This window comes from Denticeps clupeoides, chromosome 3, assembly GCF_900700375.1.
Source record: "Denticeps clupeoides chromosome 3, fDenClu1.1, whole genome shotgun sequence".
Classification (NCBI taxonomy): Eukaryota; Metazoa; Chordata; class Actinopteri; order Clupeiformes; family Denticipitidae; genus Denticeps; species Denticeps clupeoides.
Genome location: NC_041709.1, coordinates 22091252 through 22113135, shown reverse-complemented (window position 1 = coordinate 22113135; position 21884 = coordinate 22091252). Strand labels below are relative to the sequence as shown.

The 21884-nt window shown below is 44.2% G+C and overlaps 1 protein-coding gene across 1 annotated transcript in view; it reads left to right on the top strand.

Moving 5' to 3' along the window:
- The window catches only part of rims1b (regulating synaptic membrane exocytosis 1b), a 50283-nt gene that overhangs the window by 2808 nt on the left and 25591 nt on the right, over nt 1–21884 (top strand). The window contains 2 exon segments of the mRNA XM_028974483.1: nt 12485–12698; nt 15864–15875. Of these exon segments, the coding sequence (XP_028830316.1) occupies nt 12485–12698; nt 15864–15875 (226 nt within the window).

The window sequence follows — 21884 nt, the reverse complement described above, 5'->3', positions numbered from 1 at the left end:
CATACAATGAATGGCTGTTTGCACACCAACTGAAATAAGTCTAATGCAAGAAGTGAGGAAATGGTTTTTAAAGTAGAGAGCATTGCAGTGGGAGCGCTGGCGCATCGTATGTGATTGCAGGGTAAATCAGGTTAGGTAGCTGGTTTTCTTTCGTTTTTTTTCGGTGGTCGGGAATGGCTGTGGATCAAATGAGTTCCACAAACTGAAAAGCCCTGCTGAACCCTTCTGCCCCCTTTTAAAAATGAAAAAGAAAATGTGCTACGTCAGCAGCTATGGGAACAACCCACCCCCCATCCCCGTCATGGCTGCCCACTGCTCACCAAGGGTGATGGTTAAAAGCAGAGGACACATTTCGTTGTGTCACCGTGTGCTGTGCTGCAGTGTTTCACAATGACAATCACTTCACTTTCAATTTTCAATGGGTAAACCTAGTGGGTAACACACTCGCGTATGAACCAAATGACCACAGAACAGGACACTTAACCCTGAGTGTCTTTGGGGGGACTGTCCCTGTAACTACCGATTGCAATTTGCTCTGGATGAGGGACATGTAAATGTACATATCACGGCAACTCAGGGCAGGAAGGATCCGAAACAAAACAGGGACTTAATGACAATACGAGAAGCATAGTGGGGGACCATTCACCGGGTGACAAGACTAATGCAGGCACGAAGACTAGAAACATTCAGGACACATTTATACTAAAACAACAGGCGATAACATCCAGGGACAATCAGGCACACAATAGACACAAAAACAGCAGGAAAACCTGGTCCGGACTAACCAGGACCAGTTCGGGTCGTGACAGTAGAACCTAATAACCACGTCTGTGCTACACAGACCCATACGCTGAAGATGTATGAACTGAGCATTCATAAACATTATGTGATTAACAGTGATGAACTCGTTGTAGCGGCACCTTCAGTGCAAGTGGCAAGTGTAAAGTGGAAATATTTGATTGTTTTTGACAAAATGGCAAATTGTGACGCCCCGACACCGTCTCTACACTAGCAGCTCTTGCCCGATGTTCTGGATTTGTCGTGGCCAGGAAAAAGGGTCATTGATGACCAAAGGCTCTTTGATCCAGTCTCCCTTCTTCACATAGCGCATCCTGGTGACATGTCTTCCTCTGGCGAGCGACGTGTAGGCACGCAGCCATACCCATGAGTCCTCAGACCAGGCCTCCTTCTGCCACCAGTTCGAGCTACAGTAGCTCGTCTATGAGATCAGAAAACACGGGCCAGCCTTTGCACTCCCTTAGAAACCAAGACATCTTGATTTGGCCACCATACCCTTAAGCTAGCATATTCTGCTTCCAAGATATCCCACTTGATGCCAGGTATCATTGTGAGGGGCTCATTAATTCAGTTCAGTGTTCACACAAAAACCCGCCCAGTTGCCATGTTGCCCGGGTGAGGTTTCCACCGCAGTACATGGCTGCGTTGCAGAAGGCTGATGATGGTGTGAGAGGGCATGTCAGCTGCAGAGAGAGACAGAGTGAGAAAAAGACAGCAAGAGACGTAAAGGCGTAGAGCAAGCGAGAGGCTTGTCAAAGGACTGCCAGAGAAAGAGAAAGATGAGAGGATGCAGAGAGGGGAGACGAGCCACCTGGATCAGAGAGAGCCCAGCATCTTTTGTCCACTGGCTCAACCGACCAACCACAGGCCTCCTCCCCATTTGTACCTCAGCACGTACATGGGCAAGTACATGCATCAGTTCGCATCTGGAGAAATCTTTTATGGAACTTTTTCCTAAGCTTCTTCCCAACGTCTGCAACATTTAAAGGCAAAGATGAGTTTTGTGCACATAGATGTTGCTCATGTTTGGCGAAGAACACAGTTCCCACAGTTCAGCATGGTGGTGGAGCCTTCTCAGTTCAGCCTTCTCAGTTCAGTGAGAATAGTATACAACAAATCTCCGTTTGGTATTACGATGAAAAAACGCAATATCATTTTATGTCACGTAACACGTTTCCTATATAATCAGCATGGTGGTGGAAGCATCATGCTGTGGGGCTGTAATTACGCTGACATTTTGAGACTGGGGTCTGTTGTGGCTCAGAAAGTGTACACTATTGACTACTAAGGTCCAGGGGGCTAATCATTTTGGACGTCGAATTTTTGCTTCCTGTTTCAACTTTATAGGCCGTTTCCAAAATAACAAACACGTGCTAATGGTCATTTTCATAGAGAAATAAAGCTCTAAGCTCTTTTGGAGAAAGGGTTCCGATCGGTTCTGAAGGCCCATTCCTGCTGAGCTGGGAGCTGTTTTCACATCCATAGTGGGATGAGGAGGATCAGGAAGTCTGCTTTTCCTAACGAGAACGGCACGGTAGCAGAGGAACAAATAAGGTGCTAAACAGCTTTCAGATGACGAGCAGGACAGATTCCACAAACCAATTGTAACAAGGCACCGGTCGCCCCCCTGAAACCATGGCGACCACACAGCTGGCATTTTTTTATCTGAATGAATGTGCGCATCTTATGTTCAGATTTAATGTACCACCTTTTGTGTTTTGTTTTTTATGTGAAAGTGAAGTGATTGTCATTGTGATGAACTGCAGCACAGCACACGGTCACACAGTGAAATGTGTCCTCTGCTTTTAACCATCACCCTTGGTGAGCAGTGGGCAGCCATGACAGGCGCCCGGGGAGCAGGGTGTGGGGACGGTGCTTTGCTCAGTGGCACCTTGGCACTTATGGATTCAAACCCACAACCTTCCTATTACGGATCCGCTTCCTTGCCCACTAAGCCACCACTGGCTGCAGGATGCGATCAACATTTGATGTATTAAATGACTAAACCGTGACCATCAGGTATAAATCCAAACGTTATTGTTAAACAGAGAGCATGTACTTCGCTTTTTGAGGTTTGCTTCTCCTTCCTGTCCAAGCCGCCAGCCGCGCCCTTCTCCCGCCCATCCAGGAAACTCACTGCGAATCAGCGGAGATGAATGAGATAACTGAAAACCCCCGCGATGTTTGGATTCATTTAGTACCGACTTTTTAGTACCGACTTTTTGTATTGTAAATTGTATTTGTATTTAGTGTTGTCATTTAGTATTGTTTTTTGGACTGCTTAAAGATTTGTCTCTTCATGGGCATTCTACATGCCTATTTACTTCCACTCGTGCTAGTTGTGCTTGTTCAAAATGAAAACCACAATTACAAACCGAATATCTCACCAAAGATATGGTCCCAGTTAGTATAATGGAAAAGGACGGATTCCAAAATCTCATAAAGAAACTTGACCCAAAGTCTCAACTGCCTTCTCAGTTCAGTGAGAATAGTATACAACAAATCTCCGTTTGGTATTACGATGAAAAAAACGCAATATCATTTTATGTCACGTAACACGTTTCCTATATAATCAGCTTTCTGATAGCTGTCCGGTGCTCAGTCATTGTTCGTCACCCTGACAACGACACGGCTCATCTTCATCTCGCCTAAACAAAGTTTTCCTGATCCTCTCTCCTGCCTTCCTCTCGCCTGCTGTCCTGTCTGTCGTTTTTGGTGTGCGAGCGCCGTCACCCGCTGTCACCCGCCGTCACCCGCCACTCTGCCTTGTCTCGTCCAGCATTCGCTCTTTCGTCTCGTCACCTCTCTGCAGCGTTACATTTTAGGCCGTATCATTTAGCCCTAATTGACTTTGCAGTTTAATAAAGCCATATTCCTGTGCAAATCTTTTGTGCTTTAAACAAAACCCATTTGCCAACAGCGAAAGAAAAGAATGACTATAAGGAACGGGCCGTGACCTGCCGTTGGTGTGGTAAGGTTTCTAATCAGTGCAGCCCAAGGGTTTGTTCTTTTTCAGATGAAGGAAACATGCTGGAAAAGTGCTGGTCAGATGGCATTTAGTAGTTCTTTACACATATTCCAAATTAGCCACCACCTACACTCGATGTGCCTTGTGTGTATGTGCGGATGATGTGCGATGGGATCGGTTAACACCTCCACAATCACTCATCCTCTTCTCCCCGAATATTCTAGCGTTCTGCAGACGCTGCGGGGGGGGGCAAACCTCAACTGTGTCTCAATTTAGTTCATATTTAGCAAGTAAGAATATCGCCCCAGTGACAAAAAAGAACGAAAAAACGTTGCACCCGGAATCCTTCTGAATGTATAAACCATCATAGCTCAGTTCGTCTGAAGGAGAAGGAGGAGGTTTCAAGGTTTCTGGGAGAAAAAAAAAAAACGTTAATGTTAAATTATGAAACAGTGCTGAGAATAGCCCACACTGGAAACAGTTCCTGAAATATTTAAGTATTCGGTTCTGTGGCTACGGCTCACGCTTCACGTCTAATTTTGGCCAAATGCGCGTATTTGTTTAATCACGTTAATGTCTGGATTTGAATTCTTTTAATAATTCTTTTATTCTGTGTTTTGGTTTATCATGGACGGTGAGTGTATGTGTGGGTTTTATGCAATTTAGCAGTCAGGAACTGGCTGCCAGGAACATGGTGATGCTGATTAGTCAGTGTTGGGGCATAGTTACTGAAGCAGCAGTGAAATTCAACTTCATGCAGCAATCTTGTATTTGGTTCTAGGCACCGAAAATATGAAAACACAGACAATTAGTATTCAATTTATAGCAGTGTTGATAAAATACAGATAAAAGTCCTGCTAAAGTGTTTAAACCTACAAGAAAGAGAGAGCACCAGGCTTGGCTTTTTTACATTCATACATAACCATTGGATGTGGGCAGTGTGCTTATGCTTATCATAAGTTTTGAAAACAGCATTACAAAAATACAAAAAAAATGCACTGGAAGCTAATCAATACTTCACTGCAAACCAGTCCAATACCAGTAACTGTTTAAATGGTTCTCCATACCCACCACTGAGGTGGAATATGATTATATAACATATGACGTTGCACCCCAGTTGGCAGGCATCAACAATATTCTGGAATATTTCTAGCTGGGTTTTTGGGCATTTTTAAAGTTTCAATAGTGTTGAGCTCAGGGCTTTGGGAATGCCATTCTAAGCCTAATGTGACCTTGTGTTATCCGTTCCACAGACATTTTGTGATGTGTTTTTTTTGGGGTCCTTGTCCATGTGAATAACTGTTCATTTCGGTTGATGGACAAATTTCACCCTGTCACCATGTGAGGGTTTCACTTTACTCATTTAATCACTTTCAGTATGGCTGCATGACATGAACAAATATAAACAGTCTTGGCTTATCTCTCTTAAAATTTTAATTCATCTTATGAAGAGCAGGTATACAGTGGAGAAACAAGTGACCTCATCACACTCTGTAAGGCTGAAAAAAATGTCTTGTGTGTTGTTAAAATACCAGACCTTTACACTTTCTAAGAGAATAAGTTCTTAAGTGTTTCTCCTCCTCAAGTCCGCCATCTCTTTGTCTTGTTTGGAGAATATTATTATATAAGATCACTATGAACAGCAACGCATTTGCTAAAACTTTAGTCCAAACACTAATCTGAGACTGACTGATCTCATGTGAGCATGTTTTCACTCCATTACCAGTTTTGGGAACTCAAACCAGGAGTTGCCCACTGTGAAATGTCCCAAGCCTTCTGATTAGACACTCTGACTGTGTGTACAGTAACTTCCATCCATCATGCAGAAAAAAATGGTTTTTATTATTTAATGCAAGCCCTAGTCAGGCCTTGCATGCATTACAGAGAGGTGGAGCAGATTGGTTAGCAGCCTGTTTTTTCACTCCCAGATCTCAACAGCATGAATGTTTAATGAACAGGCATTCCGCTTGGGCAACCCAGGATTCCTCTCTTGCTGTGTGTGTGTGTGTGTGTGTGTGTGTGTGTGTGTGTGTGTGTGTGTGTTTGACTGGTCAGGGAAATCTCCAGCTTGTTACAATTCTGTGTCTTTGTGTGTGTCTGGGGGAATGAGGAATACGAGCACCACTGTTTCAGGGTTTGAGAAAGGAGATGACTGGAGCAGAGGAAAGGGTGGAAAATGAAGTAGAGAGAAAGACCAGGAAGTGAGTGATGAGTAATGCAGCCAAAGGACATGGAGAGAAAGTTGTAGGAGGGGCAGTGGTGGCTAGCGGTTAAGGAAGCGGCCCCTGTAAACAGAAGGTTGCTGGTTCGAATCCCGATCCGCAAGGTGCCACTGAGGTGCCACTGAGCAAAGCACGTCCCCACGCATGCTCCCCGGGCGCCTGTCATGGCTGCCCACTGCTCACTCAGGGTGATGGGATAAATGCAGAGGACAAATTTCACTGTGTGCACCGTGTGCTGTGCTGCTGTGTATCACATGTGACAATCACTACCCTTTACTTTAAAAAAAAAACTTTTTGCATGGATGGTTGTTAACCCTTAACTGGTCTCACGATTCGATTACAATTATAATGTCAATGCTTGATTATCAATGCATCATGATGCATCTCATACATTTTCATATGAAATATGAAATAATACAAGAGTTGATTTGATTACAATGAGCAGAAAAAAGGCGCTCAGTCCGGTTTGACGTCGGTGGTGAGGTGAGTGAGTGAGCTCAACGTGCCTTACTTGGCACAGGTCTCAGCGCAAAAGATACGTGTGGGTTTTCTAAACTCCCAGTAAGACAACAATGTGTTGTCTGATAGGATCAGCTTTTCCTCCATTCCTGCGTCGTGTCTGTCTGTTTCGAAGGTGCAGATGAACACTAGCCCACATCGCTCCTATTGGTTACAAAAATATGTCACCACGCGCAGCGGTTAAAGTTCAACAAATCCTACCCAGAGCGGTGCGCTACACAGGTCAGGCCGCCTCAGTCACTACCGGCACTACTTTTTAAGAAAATCACCAAGCAACGTCATTATGATATAATTGATTATGTTCCATGCAGAATCGTCCACGTCTACATTGCGATCTATTCATTATAAGATTAATTTCAACGGCCCTTCTTTTTTGCCGGACCTCATGGCGGAGGGTGGAATGTAGTGCAGTGTGGACAGACATTCTAATGTCCCTAATTATTAACAGTCATTTTTCAATCATTTTTGTCTGTGTTTATGTGTATGTCTTTGTGTGCATGTGAAGGGAGACAGAGAGCGAGCACACCCCAGAGTCCATTACAACAAAGTACTCAAGGCTATAAATATCCAGACCCCATGCACGGACAAAAACAAGCCGGACAACAAACACCATCAACATCACAATCAGTGCCTTGGGCAGCCGGCAGATCTATCAAACCCCACCTGCCTCCACCAGACACTGACCTTCTCTGTGGTCATGTGGGGGATTTATTAGCTACAGTACAATACAATGGCAGGAAGTAGATGAAATGTAAAAACAATTACAAGTGTAATGTGTGGACTATGAGCAAATGCAAAAGGGGGTGGCAGAGTGGAAGACACTTCTTGTCTCCATTTCTTGTCATTCATCAAACGTTCACCAGGCACTACTTCTATCTTTATCCACCCATTTCATTTCCTCTCTGCTATTTGGAGCTCAGGAAGGGTAACAATAGATGCCGTGTTGTAAAAAAAGCTCTCTCTTACACCCTAATCAATAAAACTCCTTTGGGTGATTTCCGCCTTTTACTTCCAGAGGTTTCTACCGAGGTCTCGGTCTCAGTCTCAGTACTAATGGCCTTCTCTACTAAATAATGGCCTACCCCACTGAATATTTGCATTGGAAAAAAACATAAATAAATCAATCAATAAACAGCAAATACTGCAGATAACTGCACCATCTACACAAGAACGTTCAGCCCATCCTCCGACCTGACCTATAACCCCAAACACACCATACGTACAACGATGGCGGGGAAGCGTTCTCGTGTGGACGGGGCTTTAAAAGCCACGTTTCCCGAGAGAGAGAGAGATCCCGATCGGGAATTAGATGAGGCCGTAGGGTCGGTGTCCTGTATAAAAGACCGGCGGCCATGTTGTTGGGGTTGCTTTCTGGATTGTCCTTTCACCTGTGACTGTATTTACCTTATTGACGCCACTTTTGGATCACCCTCGCTGTTCCTGTTTGACCCTGATGATACCTTTTCTGCCTTCTCCTCTCTACTGACTGATCTTGAATTCGCCCACGATCATGGTACCCACGAACTTTCCGCGGCGTGCTGCAACCGCCAGCATCTCCAGCCATTCTCCCCTCTAGCCGCTCCAAGTCCTCGCCCAGCCTGTCCCAGACCCCCAGGATCGCTCAATTCCCCAGCAATGTCTGCACATGCGCGCCACAGCCCTCCTGTGACAGGCTCAATTATTTTTTGCGTCAGTAATGATCATTTTTTTACTTTTGGGGGTGGACACTGTTAGGCTTGTACTTGCCGAGGTCATGAAGTCCACAGCATCTTTCTCAACTAGCAGGTGTCTGTGTGGCTTTCCAGTGGTGTCAGACAGAGCTTACTTTCTCACTGAACACAGCTGCACACAGAGAGACAGGGGGACTCTGAGGTGTCAGCCAAGAACCAGCTGATGAGACAGAAATAGTGCCTCCCGAGAGGGTGAGGGAGGGAGAGCGAATGAGAGAGAAAATCCACCAACATGGAAATAATACTTACAGGAGGTTTCAAATGGCCAAAGGCACATGCGGAGCCTCTGTGCTTGGAGAGCGAAAGGGACAGAGATCTAGATATGGAAATTCAATAGTTGGATAAGTAAAAGGAGAAATCACTGGGATTCCAATCCTAGTCATTCCTATTAGGGTTTATTACAGGCCCACCTCCCCATCTCTCTCACCTCCCATAGTGCTTTCCCATGCATGGAAACTGCCATAGTAACATTATGAGTAAAAGACATGACAAATGCACACTTTATTTTATTTTGTATTAAAATAGATAGATAGATAGATAGATAGATTCTGTGTTGGAGGCTCTGTTGTGGTGGTGCTCAGCCTGGCAGAATGAGGGCATCCCCATGTTCTCCATTCTTCCCATGAGAATGCAGACAGCACATCACCTGACTCACAGAGAGAAAGCTGAAAACTTCAGATGCTAATCAACACTAAACAGAATGCTGGGTAGGTTTTGTGTTTACATAGCACAACTAGAGGGGAAAAGATGGCCTTATATTTACTCTATATGCCATCTCTATCCATCTATCTATCTATCTATCTTTCTGTCTATCTATCCCTCTCTCTCTGACACACCTTATCATTCAATGTGTTTTCTTTATTTCCATGACCATTTACATTGGTAGATTCTCACTGAAGGCATCAAAACTATGAATGAACACATGTGGAGTTATGTACTGGCCTCCACAGTCACCGGACCTGAATCCAGTCGAGATGGTTTGGGGTGAGCTGGACCGCAGAGTGAAGGCAAAGGGGCCAACAAGTGCTAAACACCTCTGGGAACTCCTTCAAGACTGTTGGAAAAGCATTTCAGGTGACGACCTCTTGAAGCTCATCGAGAGAATGCCAAGAGTGTGCAAAGCAGTAATCAGAGCAAAGAAAGTAGAATATAAAACACATTTTCAGTTATTTCACCTTTTTTGCTAAGTACATAACTCCACATGTTCATTCATAGTTTTGATGCCTTCAGTGAGAATCTACCAACGTAAATGGTCATGAAAATAAAGAAAACACATTGAATGATGTCACATCCGCGAGCTGACAAGGGAAGTAAGCGTAGAGGCGGGACATAATGAGAAATGAGAAGGTGTGTTCAAACTTTTGGCCTGTACTGTGTGTGTGTGTGTGTATATATAATTAATATATAATTATTTTAATCATTTAAGTTGCATGTAATAGACAAAGCTATAGAAGTGTACTTTCTGGCAAGACTCCAAGCTTTGTGTTGTTTATTGGGGAAAAAGGGAAGGGCCAGGCAAAATAAGAAAAAGAGGGTGAGATACACTGAGCCACGTGAAGATAAAAGGGTGAATGCGGAACCATTCCTATTATTTTTATTTATCTCTGTCTCTCTGTCTCGCTCCTTTCTACCCCTCTGCTGCCAATGTCCCGACGGCAGTGGATGTGTAGAAAGCCCTTGCCAGTTAGTTTGAGAGCTGAAATCTCTTGGTGGACAGACTGCAGAATGCCATTCCTTCCTTTAATATTTTACCAATATTTTATCATTTTCTTCCACTGAGATCTCAGTTGTATGCCCAGGCGCTGTGAGCCCCGGCTAAACCACTTGCCGCCGGCAAGTGATCAGATCGATAAAGCAGCAGCTGTGGGCGGAGTGTGTGGAGTCGTGGTGGGAGCATCGGTGTGGGAGCGGCCAGGTGGGCACATCCAGGCATGTGATCAATGTCTACACAGTTGAGTTCACACAACCTGTCGAGCACATTGTGGTGACAGGTACAACAGAGCAACCACAGGGGGCCAGGCAACGTGTTAAACCAGCAACATGGCTTTTTCATGGCTGACTGTGTCCGTTAGCTCCGCCTCTGCTAGCTCGCACCAGATCTTATGTTCATGTGCTGTTGGATTGGTACACTTTTTTTTGTTTCCATGACGACATGAAATCTGACTTCTAAGGTGCAAGACATCTGTTCCCATGTTAGGGAGGAGGGCATGATTGGGTGGGAAACAACGAAGTATAATGGGGGCAAAGGTCATTTTGCTGACCTCACCCAGTTATAAGGTCAAAGGAGGCAGTGTGGTCACGTGACTTTTGTAATGTCAATACCTATGTTGACCCACTGGACCAGGCCAGAACAGGCCTGTATTTTAAGGAGCCTTCTGAGCTGGCAGAGGTCTAGCTACTATCTCAGAAAAACTGCTGGAAGTCCTAGATTCTGATTGTTGCCACGTCATGCCATGTCAGGTGGGATTGACAGATGAGGACTTCAATATCGCATGAAACATGACTACTGGCTTCAATTACATTTTACAATTAAAATGGTCAATTGATGACGCATAAAACATGCATTAATCCTTTAACAGTGGCTTTGGTTCAAGAAGAGAAGCATCAAGAAATGTTTAGGTGGCGTCACTTCCTACATAAGGACGTTATCGACGTAATGCCTGAATCTTCCTGCGTCACAGGCTGAGACTGGCCAAGACAGTCTACAGTTGGTCAGCTCCGTGATCCAGCTCCCACGGGCTGCATTCTGCCACCTCGACTGCAGGGAGGGAGGGACTGTAGCACAGGAACATGCAGGCCAACGTACGTTATAAGGATGTTTCGTTTTGGAATGCTGCTCTTCAAGATGAGGCTGGATTCTGGTAAATGAAGGACAGATATGGCAGTGTCCCACAAAAAGAGGTAAAGCTTTGACTTCTGATCTATAATTACTAAATCTAAGCTTTGGATTTTAGGTTAGTCATTTTACATGGGGGGAATTAATGTCGAAATGTACAGATGTAGAGGTGAATTTGAACGATTTAGATCCAAGATTTTAAATTACACCATCAACACTAATGTAGCACTCATTGAACTGTCAGTGTAGCTGGATATTAATGCTAATGTCACTTCCCCGGGGAAATATTTGAGCTGGTTGTATCTGCCAGACAGCATGATGATTGGAAGTTCTTCGTGGAATTTTTTTTATTCTATTCCACTAGAAGAAAATGAAAATCAAGGAAGAGCAGAGCTGAAAATGGCAAATGTCACCATTTCATTTCAGCTTAGTTTTTAATTTAATTTTTTTAGCTTTTGTTCACACCACACATTTTCTCAATCAACATCTTTCTGCACTTTCACTCACTGCTTACTTTATATTGTAAATACTTTAAATGTATCTTTATTTAATATATATTTATCAGATCTACTTTTAATTTACATGTACTGGTTTGCTTCAAAATTATCTTGCCGTACTTGTATAGTGACAATAAAGGCATCTCTATATTCTGTATAGTGTGTTCAGAAACACTTCCTGGTTTTGTATATATAAATGTGCAAATATACATTTACATTTACAGCATTTATCAGATGTGAGATTATCACTTTGTGAGATTATTTAACATTAATATTAGTCTCCCCAGCCTGTCTATGGTCCTGCAGTGGCTAGAAATGGTGAAAGGTTTAAAGGGTGCTTTGGTCATTCTGCTTCACCATTCAGGGAGCGGCAGCTCAGACAGTCGAATCTGGAATTCGTCCCCTTATGATGTCATACGGAGAAAGGTTACCTCCCCTTTCTCATGCTTTTTCCACCAAGCGAATTTCTCACCCCTCCGCTAAAAAAGTAACTTCACCGACTGTCATGGCTTGAAAATGTTGGTTTTATTCTGGAAAAACATTGTGGTTGGTGAATAGTGTTGATGATATCATTTCCGTTAATGCCTCACTTCTATTGGTCGCTCTCCTCTTGTCCCGCCTCTCTCATCCTCATTAGCATTTTAAGCTACAGAAACGGTGTGTCCTGGGGAAATCTCATTGTGGGACTGGATCAAAGTGGCTGTAATTCTGCACCATGGGTGAATTTCAGACAGAGACTTCAGATACAGTATTAGGGGACACTAAGCCCGATATAAAAGCAAAACATAAAAATGCTGCATAACATTTTTGTTTTTTAATGTTGATAATGTTTTAATTATAAGGCACTGGATCCGTGGATAGTGGGACTGGAGTGAGTCCCAGTGAAAATAACTTAAAATCACTTTCTTTTTCAGGACACTGCACCAGCAGTTCGAGAGCTATAAGGAGCAGGTTCGGCACATTGGGGCAGAGACGCGCCGGCAGCAGGCCACCCACAAGGATGACGCACCCACCTGTGGCATTTGCCGCAAGACCAAGTTTGCAGACGGCTGCGGCCACCTGTGCTCTTACTGCCAGACCAAATTCTGTGCCCGTTGTGGTGGCCGTGTGTCCCTGCGCTCCAACAACGTGAGGACTGCCCATCTGTCTCTACCGCAACCTCTTCTCCACCCCATCCCTATCTACACATTCTAGCCATCCATGCTTGTATTGTCTGTCCGTCCCCCCCTCTCTTGTTGTCTTTTGGGTTAAGGTCTATGATTGTCAACTCAAGTTTTAAACTGCACCCAGCTTTGCTATGGCATCATGGTATGCACCAGAAAGGTGACTTTGTGCTGTCCTGAGGAATATAATGATTTCCTGTCACTTGCTTGATTGACTTCATGTGACTCATACAAACCATCCAGATCAAAAATTGTTTAAGACCGTAACAGTTAAAGGCAGCTATATAATAACATGACATATAATATCATTTGTATCAATGTAATTCCTACATTGTATAAATGTTTTGGAATAGACAGACAGTTAGACAGGTGTCAGTCTAATGTTCCTGAACAGCAGGAGACACCCTCTATTAGTTATTTTAGCGTACAATTGCTGTCATATTCATGTGCGTGGGGAAGGGAAGTGGGTTTTCATGCAAACAGAACATGAATAAAGGTAAAACTAAAGTCCAAAATACATAGAAGAAACACACATTCACACAAAAGTGAATTTTAGCACAGAAAACCACACCATTGAGCATATCCGTTCTGACAGCATTGACATTTGAAGGGAGGCAGTCCTCTGCAATATATTCTGATGGTGACACGTTCAGAAATGTTATATTGCAGACAACAAGTTGACATTTACAGAGGAGTGGTATGGTTAGCTGTGAGAGACAGGAGTAGATGATTTGTGTAAGATACACCTTTCTGAAGACACATGACCTGCACGTGCGTCTTCCGAATCAGAACCATGTTTGTTGGCTAAGTATGAACACAATATATTATATAACATAAAACAGACTTGCGCAATCAACATATTATAAATAATATAACAAATATATAAAGGGCGATAAACAATAATATGGGCAGAGCATAATGGAGAAGCAAAGTAGCAGTGGTAATATGCTCAGTTCTTAATGAGGGTGATGGAACTCTTCAATAAGTATGCAAGATAGAAACAGTAGCTTCCTATGGCGTGAACAGTTGAGTGATTGACAGAAAGAGGCTGGGAGTGGCCTGGAGGGTAACAATCCCCCGATGACCACAAAGTCGGCCCCCACTTACTGCTTAGTGAAAGTAAGGTAACTAATTACATTTGGTCGTTTTTTTAATTCTCCTCCTTCCTTTTCCCCATAAGGGCCGCCATAGCGAATTATTGAAGAAGTATTCAAGAGCATTGAATAATGTGAGGAACTTTATGCCCTTGTAGGGATGGGTTAAACAATTTGCATACAGTATTAAGAATATCTGAATCTTAAAATAATTAACAGTAATTTATTTCCACCTTTACCTATAGTTCCTGCAATGGATTACAATAAATGTAGCGTAAATGTAAGAAGGAGGCTTTGGAGGACAGCTGAATAATGACGTGCGTATTATGTTGCGTGCAGCGGGGAAGGGGGGCGTCGTCTCATTCACTAAAGGACGTAGGCCAGAAGTAGCTGTTGGCACGCTTGCCAGAGGCACAGCAGTGCCAATGGTATTTTAAGCCTGCATCCTGCTGCTCCAGCTCTAGAGAGGAGGCACCCCCTCCGGCGTGATTCACCTGAACAAGGACTCAGCTCTCTGGGCACAGAGTTCCACAATCTGCTTCAGTTCCGCACGGCCGTGCCCGGCCAACGCGGAACTGTAACTATACCGAGCAGCAGCGTCAAATAACAGGCAAATGAAAAAAAAAGGGGGATTGGGGAAAAAAATGCGCTCGTGCAAACATATCTGTGTGTTTTACGGCTGCTGTTGTGAGCAAGAGTGAGTGTGCATGTGGGCGGGTGTCTGCTCAGTCAGTTCCTCAATGATCTGAGAGATGTGCTGTGAACACTCTCCTCTCCAGTCTCTAGAATCCTGTCTTGGGTACCGCTGGACCGGAATAATTAGATTAGGGAAGTGTGATCCGCTGTTTTATTACATAAATGTTTCCTCTCTGTTCCCTCTTGGTCTTTCCTAGCCCTAGAACACCTGTCCGGCCGATGCAAATGCCCTTTGACTGTGTTTATGCTCCACATCCTTCTGGTTTATGAACAGGCCTAAAACAATGTCTTATGGCAGAACAATAGGACTTACTCCACGAGATTGCATGCTGTCAAAAAGCTGTTAAATGCTTTAAATATTTCCTTAAACTTGAGCACGTGCTTAAACGCGCACTGCAGTGTCCTAAACCTGTAGGAGGCATCACAGCTCAACAGTTCAGTGGTTATTGACATATCTGTTTATTCAGGTAGTGCAAGGAATACAATAATGGTGCAAAATATGCCTTATCCAAATATGACAAGTGATGTAGATCCATAACAAGTGGTAAAAATAGGGTAAAACAAAAGAAAGAAAATGCTGAAATTGAAGACAACACAATTAGAAGAACACTGTCCTCTGTGCCACATTCTCTCATGCTTATCTATATATCTAAATATGTATGTAATATAATATATATATAAATATAATATATCTTTCCTAAGCCTGAAGTCAATCAAGTGATAGTTGCACCTAAAATAATAATAATAGTAACATTTTGAAACAAAAAAGAATCACTTGGCTTGATTTCTTTTGCAAGACCTTACCTGAAATACTGGAAATGTTCAACCTGGTGTATCCATAGTCTGTGCTGTTTTGTGCAACAAATCCAGTGTGAAGGAGGTGATTAGCGTCCCCGGAATCTGCCGATCTGGGTGGACATGCATGTCTCCCTGTCGCTGCAAGCAGTGTCACTGTCCACAGCCTTGTTCTTTATTCCCCCATTCCAGTGAATGGGAATGTGCTCTGCACTTCCGAGAGCATAGGCAGTCGTTTGGAATGGACACGCTGCCATTCACTTTTCCTCTTTGCTTCGGTGTCTTACAGCTTGGATGGATTGAGTATTATTGGATGTGTAATAACACTTCTCCCTCTTTCCTTCTTCATCATCACCTTCTTTCCCCCTCTCTTTCCTCCCCCATTACCCCCACCACCACCACCACCACCACCACCACCCACACACACACACACACTTTATCACAATCTTCTGCTCATCTCACCTACACCCCTCCTCTTCCCTTTCTCACACCTTCACCCCTCTACTTCTTCACTTCCTGCTGCATCCTGGACTGCATGACACAAGGAAGATAAAGTGGTTAGCATCTTTTTGTTCTTCTCCTGTGCTGTCCACACATTGGTGTGTTTTACGTAAAGGTTCCCTGGCATGAAGATTTTTTTTGGTTTTTGTATAGGTCTTAGTGGTCCCCTAATACTGTATCTGAAGTCTCTTTCAGAAATCCGCGTCGTTTCTGTGTCTGTAGCTTTAAATGCTAATGAGGAGAGAGGCGGGACGAGGAGGAGAGAGAGAGACCAATAGCAGTTGAGCCGGCATTTGCGGAACTGACGTCATCAACACCATTCTAAAAGAAACTAAAATAAATTTGTGCTCATTTTTACATCCAATCACCAAGCAAATGTGTCCTGCTTTGCATATTTTCAAGTATCAACGGTTGGTGGAGATAATGTCTTAGGGGAGGGGTACGAAATTCTCTGGGTGGGAAAAGCATGAGAAAAAGGAGGTAACTGTTCCCCGTATGACATTATAAGGGGAGACATTCCAGATCCGACCATCTGAGCTGCCGCTCTCTGAACAGTGAAGCAGAATGATCAACACACTCTTAACCCCGGTCACCATTTCTAGCCACTGCAGGAACATAGACAGGCTGGGGGAACTTGTATTAATGTTAAATAATCTCACAAAGTGAAATGTTCATGTCATGGGATCTTTAAAAGTCCCTGGCAGTGCCTCGGTACGTTTGCCACACTTCTTTGGAATGTGTGTGTCTGTGTGCACGACCTTTATTCAGACATTCACCTAGAAAAGTCAACATATGGCTGCACTCTCACAAGGACGCTAGTTCTGGTTCATCCAGACTAAAAAAAACAGACGGAATCACATAAAAGTATTAATTTTGCTCTCTGTCTCCTGCTCCCACAAAGTGTCTCATAGGGAAGGACAGGGTAAGGTACTCTGGGAAATTGAGTGTTATGCATGGGGGAACAGTCTCTAACCATGGTAGAAAGCATGAAGCATATCAGAAGGGCAACCACCCCTCACTTCTCCCGTTGGCTGTGGGCATGGCTGTGCCAGTGCTTGACCTGGTGTATTTGAAATATAAAAACGTTCTTCAACTTGTTCTTGTAGGAGAACCCTCAGCCTCATGTCACTTTCTAACGGTTCTAAAGAAAACCTTCAAAAAGGTGAGAGGCGAAAGTGGATTCTTTTACAAAGACAAGAAGTGCTCAGGCCAAAACAATCTTATATTACGTTGCTGTGGGCATGGGATAGGCCTGAGGTGAAGAACATTGTAGAAGGTTGAAGTCAGCATCTGCTCAACCGCTCACCAAGAAAAGATGGCGAATGTGCATCTGTGCACTGTGTTGTGGTCCTCAACAGGCATGAACTAAGGATTGGAGGTCAAGGGTGAGGGGTACAAGGTCAAAGCTAAGGGTGAGATGTTATTATGGCACATGAACTACACAGCTCTGTAGTTCATGTGCCATGAAATTGCAGCTCTCCCGACCTCACAATCACTCACCACTTCAAGTGTAGGCCAGTGTCTCAGACTGGGTTACGTGTCCCTGTACCCTGTATGTCTCTGTGTTTCTGTGTGTCTGTGTTCACTGTCAGTAGAACAGCCTGTACTCCAGATAGGATGGCAAGTCAATACATCATATAGGCTACGTTATTGATATAGGGAAATTGACACCTTTCTGCACTGTTACCTTGCACTGACGTGAAACCCCATCCGCACAAGCGCCTGTAAATAATCTGCATCAGAGAGGAAAACGTCTTTCACGTCCTCTCTATCCAAGATGAAGCTGACATACAGCACCCCTGTAGTAGTTCCAGCCCGTCAGAGGCTTATTCGTTTAGCGCGAAACATAGCTGCAGCAGTGAGTCTGTGTTCCTGTGACTCCTCAACTGAGATTTACGGTTGGGTCATACGCAAGCCTGTAATAAGAAGTCAGCAAGTCAACCAAGCAGTACGTCGCAGCAGCGGCCAAGATGGCTGAGGCTTCAGCGATCTTGTCCGATTTAGAAGAAAAAGTGAAAGAGTCATTGTCATTATCATTGTGTGAAACGGTGCACACAACCAAATGTGTCCTCTACATTTAACCCATCCTGTTTATGATCCGATTTTTCACTCGTGCCATAATTCCTGGTTTGATTGTGCATCCTGCATCGTATAGTGTACATGATGTACTTGCAGCGATTCAACCCTGCAGACCAGGCCATGACGGTCATGAGAATATCGAACCTCACTGCTCAAGCGCAAGATCTAGAGATCTTGGCTCGTAGAGCGCACACTCATTTTTAGCATGGCCTCGCTCACTTATCATGACCGCAACAACGGGTAGGCAAGTTGAAACAAGGTATTTGAATTGTGTTTATTGTCCAGGTATGTGAGTGAATTCCGGCCGACTGTGTCTCTCAAGCACAATGGTATTAACAATATACAATATAATCCAAATCCAGAGATAAATGAAAATAATTTTAGTGATTGTAAAGTCTAGCATTGACTGGCTCTTTTTGGATTTTTTTTGCCACACAAAAGGGCACAAATGGCCATTTAACTTTTTAACACGTTTTAACTCGTTGCAATTTTAACGTTCAGCATTGCTACTGACCGCTATTGATTCTCCTTCTCCTTTTGCTTCCGATGTGCATATTGCTTGTGTAGTGTAACCATCGTACCGTACGTTGTGCGTGCATAACTCCTGAGCTTTTTTTGCGATTTAACCATTGGATGCTGACCAAACTGTGTGAAAAAAAATCACACAGTGCACGCCCAACTTTAGTGAGCAGTGGGCAGCCATGAAAGGTGCTAGGCCACCACTGCCCTCAACGAACGATAACATCTGCATATATCCCAGCTGAGCAAGAATTCTGTCTTCTCTCCTGCCCTCTCTGCCGCTCCTGCCAATGTCGGCTGCAGACAGAACAAGGGGGCCGGAGAGGAAATGACAGCCTGATGTCCAAATCTGTCTTTTGGTTCTTTAGGGGACAGGGACCTGAGGATTATGGTCACATGAAGTACACTGAAAAGCTTATGATATGAACAGCCTTCAATAAGAAACTGTCAATTTGTATCCCAAACTGCTGCTCGTCTGATCCTCACGTACACATCAGCGCCGACGGTGGCTTCATTGGCTCAGTCGGATTTCGGTGAGGGGGCCACAAAGTGTGAATCGCAGTCCGATGTTAGCAAAAAAAATGCAATTTTCAGATTTTCAGTGATCATTAAAGCTGTAACCACCCTTTCTTTCTATATGATTATTTCTTCTTGGACCTCCCGCAGTCTCCCCTCCAGCTCTACCCTCTTTTCCCCCCATTCTGACTTGCATACCATGTACAGTGGTTTGGCTGAGAGTTGGTGAAACAACATGGAGTGTTATCAGCTATAACATTGAGGGCAGTGGTGGCCTAGCGGTTAAGGAAGCGGCCCCGTAATCAGAAGGTTGCCGTTTCAAATCCCGATCTGCCAAGGTGCCACTGAGGTGCCACTGAGCAAAGCACCGTCCCCACACACTGCTCCCCGGGCGCCTGTCATGGCTGCCCACTGCTCACTCAGGGTGATGGGTTAAATGCAGAGGACAAGTTTCACTGTGTGCACTGTGTGCTGTGCTGCTGTGTATCACATGTGACAATCACATCACTTTGTTTGTTGTTCTTTGTTACATTATGATCACTGACATTTATTATCACTGGCAGTGAGTGGCAAAACCTTTTTTGTTTAAGTTGATGTATTGGAAGCAGAAAAAAATGGGCAACCATTTGTGAAGCATCTAATTGTGATGACTGGGCCATAGCATCTCCAAAATGGCTGCTGTTGTGTGATGTACCTTGTCTGCAGGTGGTCTATACCCCCCAAAAGGGAAAGAAAACGGCTGAACTGTCAGTCAAGGCTCGCTGATTGCGACAGGCCTGTGTTGTGCAGTCCCAATAGAAGAGTAAGCGTGTTCTCAATTGCTGAACATTTTAATGCGCGTTCTGATAGAATAGTGTCAGAATACACAGTGCACTTAAGGCATTTCAGCAGGATGAGAAAAAAGCAAGCTGGCACAGACAGTGTGATGATTTGGACAATTTTCTGCTCTAAATCTTATAACTCAATGACATTTACATTTACATTTAAGGCATTTGGCAGACGCCCTTATCCAGAGCGACTTACAACTTGCTTCCATGTTACAATCAATGAAGTGATCAATTCTGGTTCATTAGGACCCCAACTATGAATACAATCTTTTTATTCACTCTGTTGTAGTTTCTATACATAAGTCAGAAGGTTACAAGTTAATCTAAATATTCTTTAAAGAGGAAGGTCTTGAGCTGCCATTTGAAGGTGCTCAGTGACTGAGCTGTTCTGACCTCGAGGGGAAGTTCATTCCACCACCGAGGGGCCAAAACGGAGAAGATTCTAGATGAATGTTTTCCTTTTACCCTCAGCGATGGGGGGACCAAGCGAGCAGTACTGTAGGCTCGGAGTAAACGAGGTGCAGTGCGAGGTGTAATAAAGGCTGTGAGGTAGGATGGTGCTACTCCATGTTTGGCTTTGTAGGCCAGCACCAGTATTTTGAACCTGATGCGTGCAGCTACTGGGAGCCAGTGGAGGGAACGTAACAGATGGGAGGTGTGGGAGAATTTGGGAAGGTTGAAGATCAGTCGTGCTGCTGCATTTTGTATCAGTTGTAGAGGTCGGATGGTACTTAGAGGTATACCAGCTAGAAAGGAGGTTTAAGAATGAGTTTAAGGTGTTGACTTGGCCTCCAAATCTCCAGACGTGAATCCAACTGATCCAATTCACTGAAGGTACCATCTCACAACTTACAGGAGTGGATGTCTCTAATAGTGATGGCCCGGTGCCTTCATATGTCCAATTGTAGTTCATATCTTGACAGGTCAGGACTGTTTTGGTAGCAGAATCTACCGATTTTTAAGATGGTGTACTATGCGAAAACATCTCAAGAACATACAAAATCCACATTATAGTCTGTGATATAGCCTCTGCCTCTTATTATTACAGCACCCCAATTTTTTCTTGCCCTACATTGGAGATTATTTGTCATAGTTTTTAGTGCCAGAAGCGGGATATTGTTTTAGAAACATAGATGCCATTGTAGTGGGGTAAAAAAAAAAAAAAAGAAGCTTTCTGCTTTTCTGCTTTTTGCGTGCAGTTGGAATCAGATCTAATTCAAGGATTAAGATCGGATTATTTCATCCTCAACGACCACACAGAACACTAGCGAGTAATACAGCTATACGCAACTCTCGTCTTTTTGTTCCCCTGTTTTGCACTAGGGTGCTTTTGACAGCCCATCAGCTCTAGCAGTTTTGAAAATGCTATATTTTCGAAATTTCACTTTCAACATATTGAAAGTCATCATTGTAGATGCATTTTGGTAGCAGTTACTCTTTCCTCTCTGCATTGCCCTTTCCCTCACACCCTGACTCGCTACAGTCCCCTATATGGTGGCCGCGTCGAGCTGAGGTCGCGATGCGATGAATTATGGCGCCGAGCGGTGGGACGGGATTAAACGCTAATCCTTCCTGGTGTTTCCATGGGTGGCTGACAGCTGTGGGCTGTACATCTGATTTACCCCAGATTAATCTGGACCTGGGCCAAGTGGATCCAATCAGGGCATGATGCTCTCTCCGTCCGCCTAACGCTCGCTCGCCGACTCTCCTGCTCTGGGTGCTGCCGGGTCTGAGGACTGCATGTGGTGGGGCTGCCAACGCGTGCCGACCTGGGTCAGGGTTAGGAAGGCGTTTCGGTTACTCGGCACAGATCCGACTCTTGGCCCTGGAAGAGGGTCCGTTATCTGGAAGGATGGCACCATGTGAGTAAAGCATCGTTCATTAGCAGCATAGTTGGTTAAGCGTTGCTTAGAGCTTTTTGAGGTTGGATAATTGTAGTGGTCAGTTAAACGAGTCTTTCGGTATCCTTGAGAGCAGCTCTTGTGCAGAACGGACATTCATGGCATCTGTGCTACAATACCGAAAAGGAGGTAAAGACACGAGCAGATTCAGAGGCACGGTCATAATGGCTTGCCAGACAGTGCTCTGCCTCTCCCGAGTTCTCTCATCTCTGTCTACATCTCA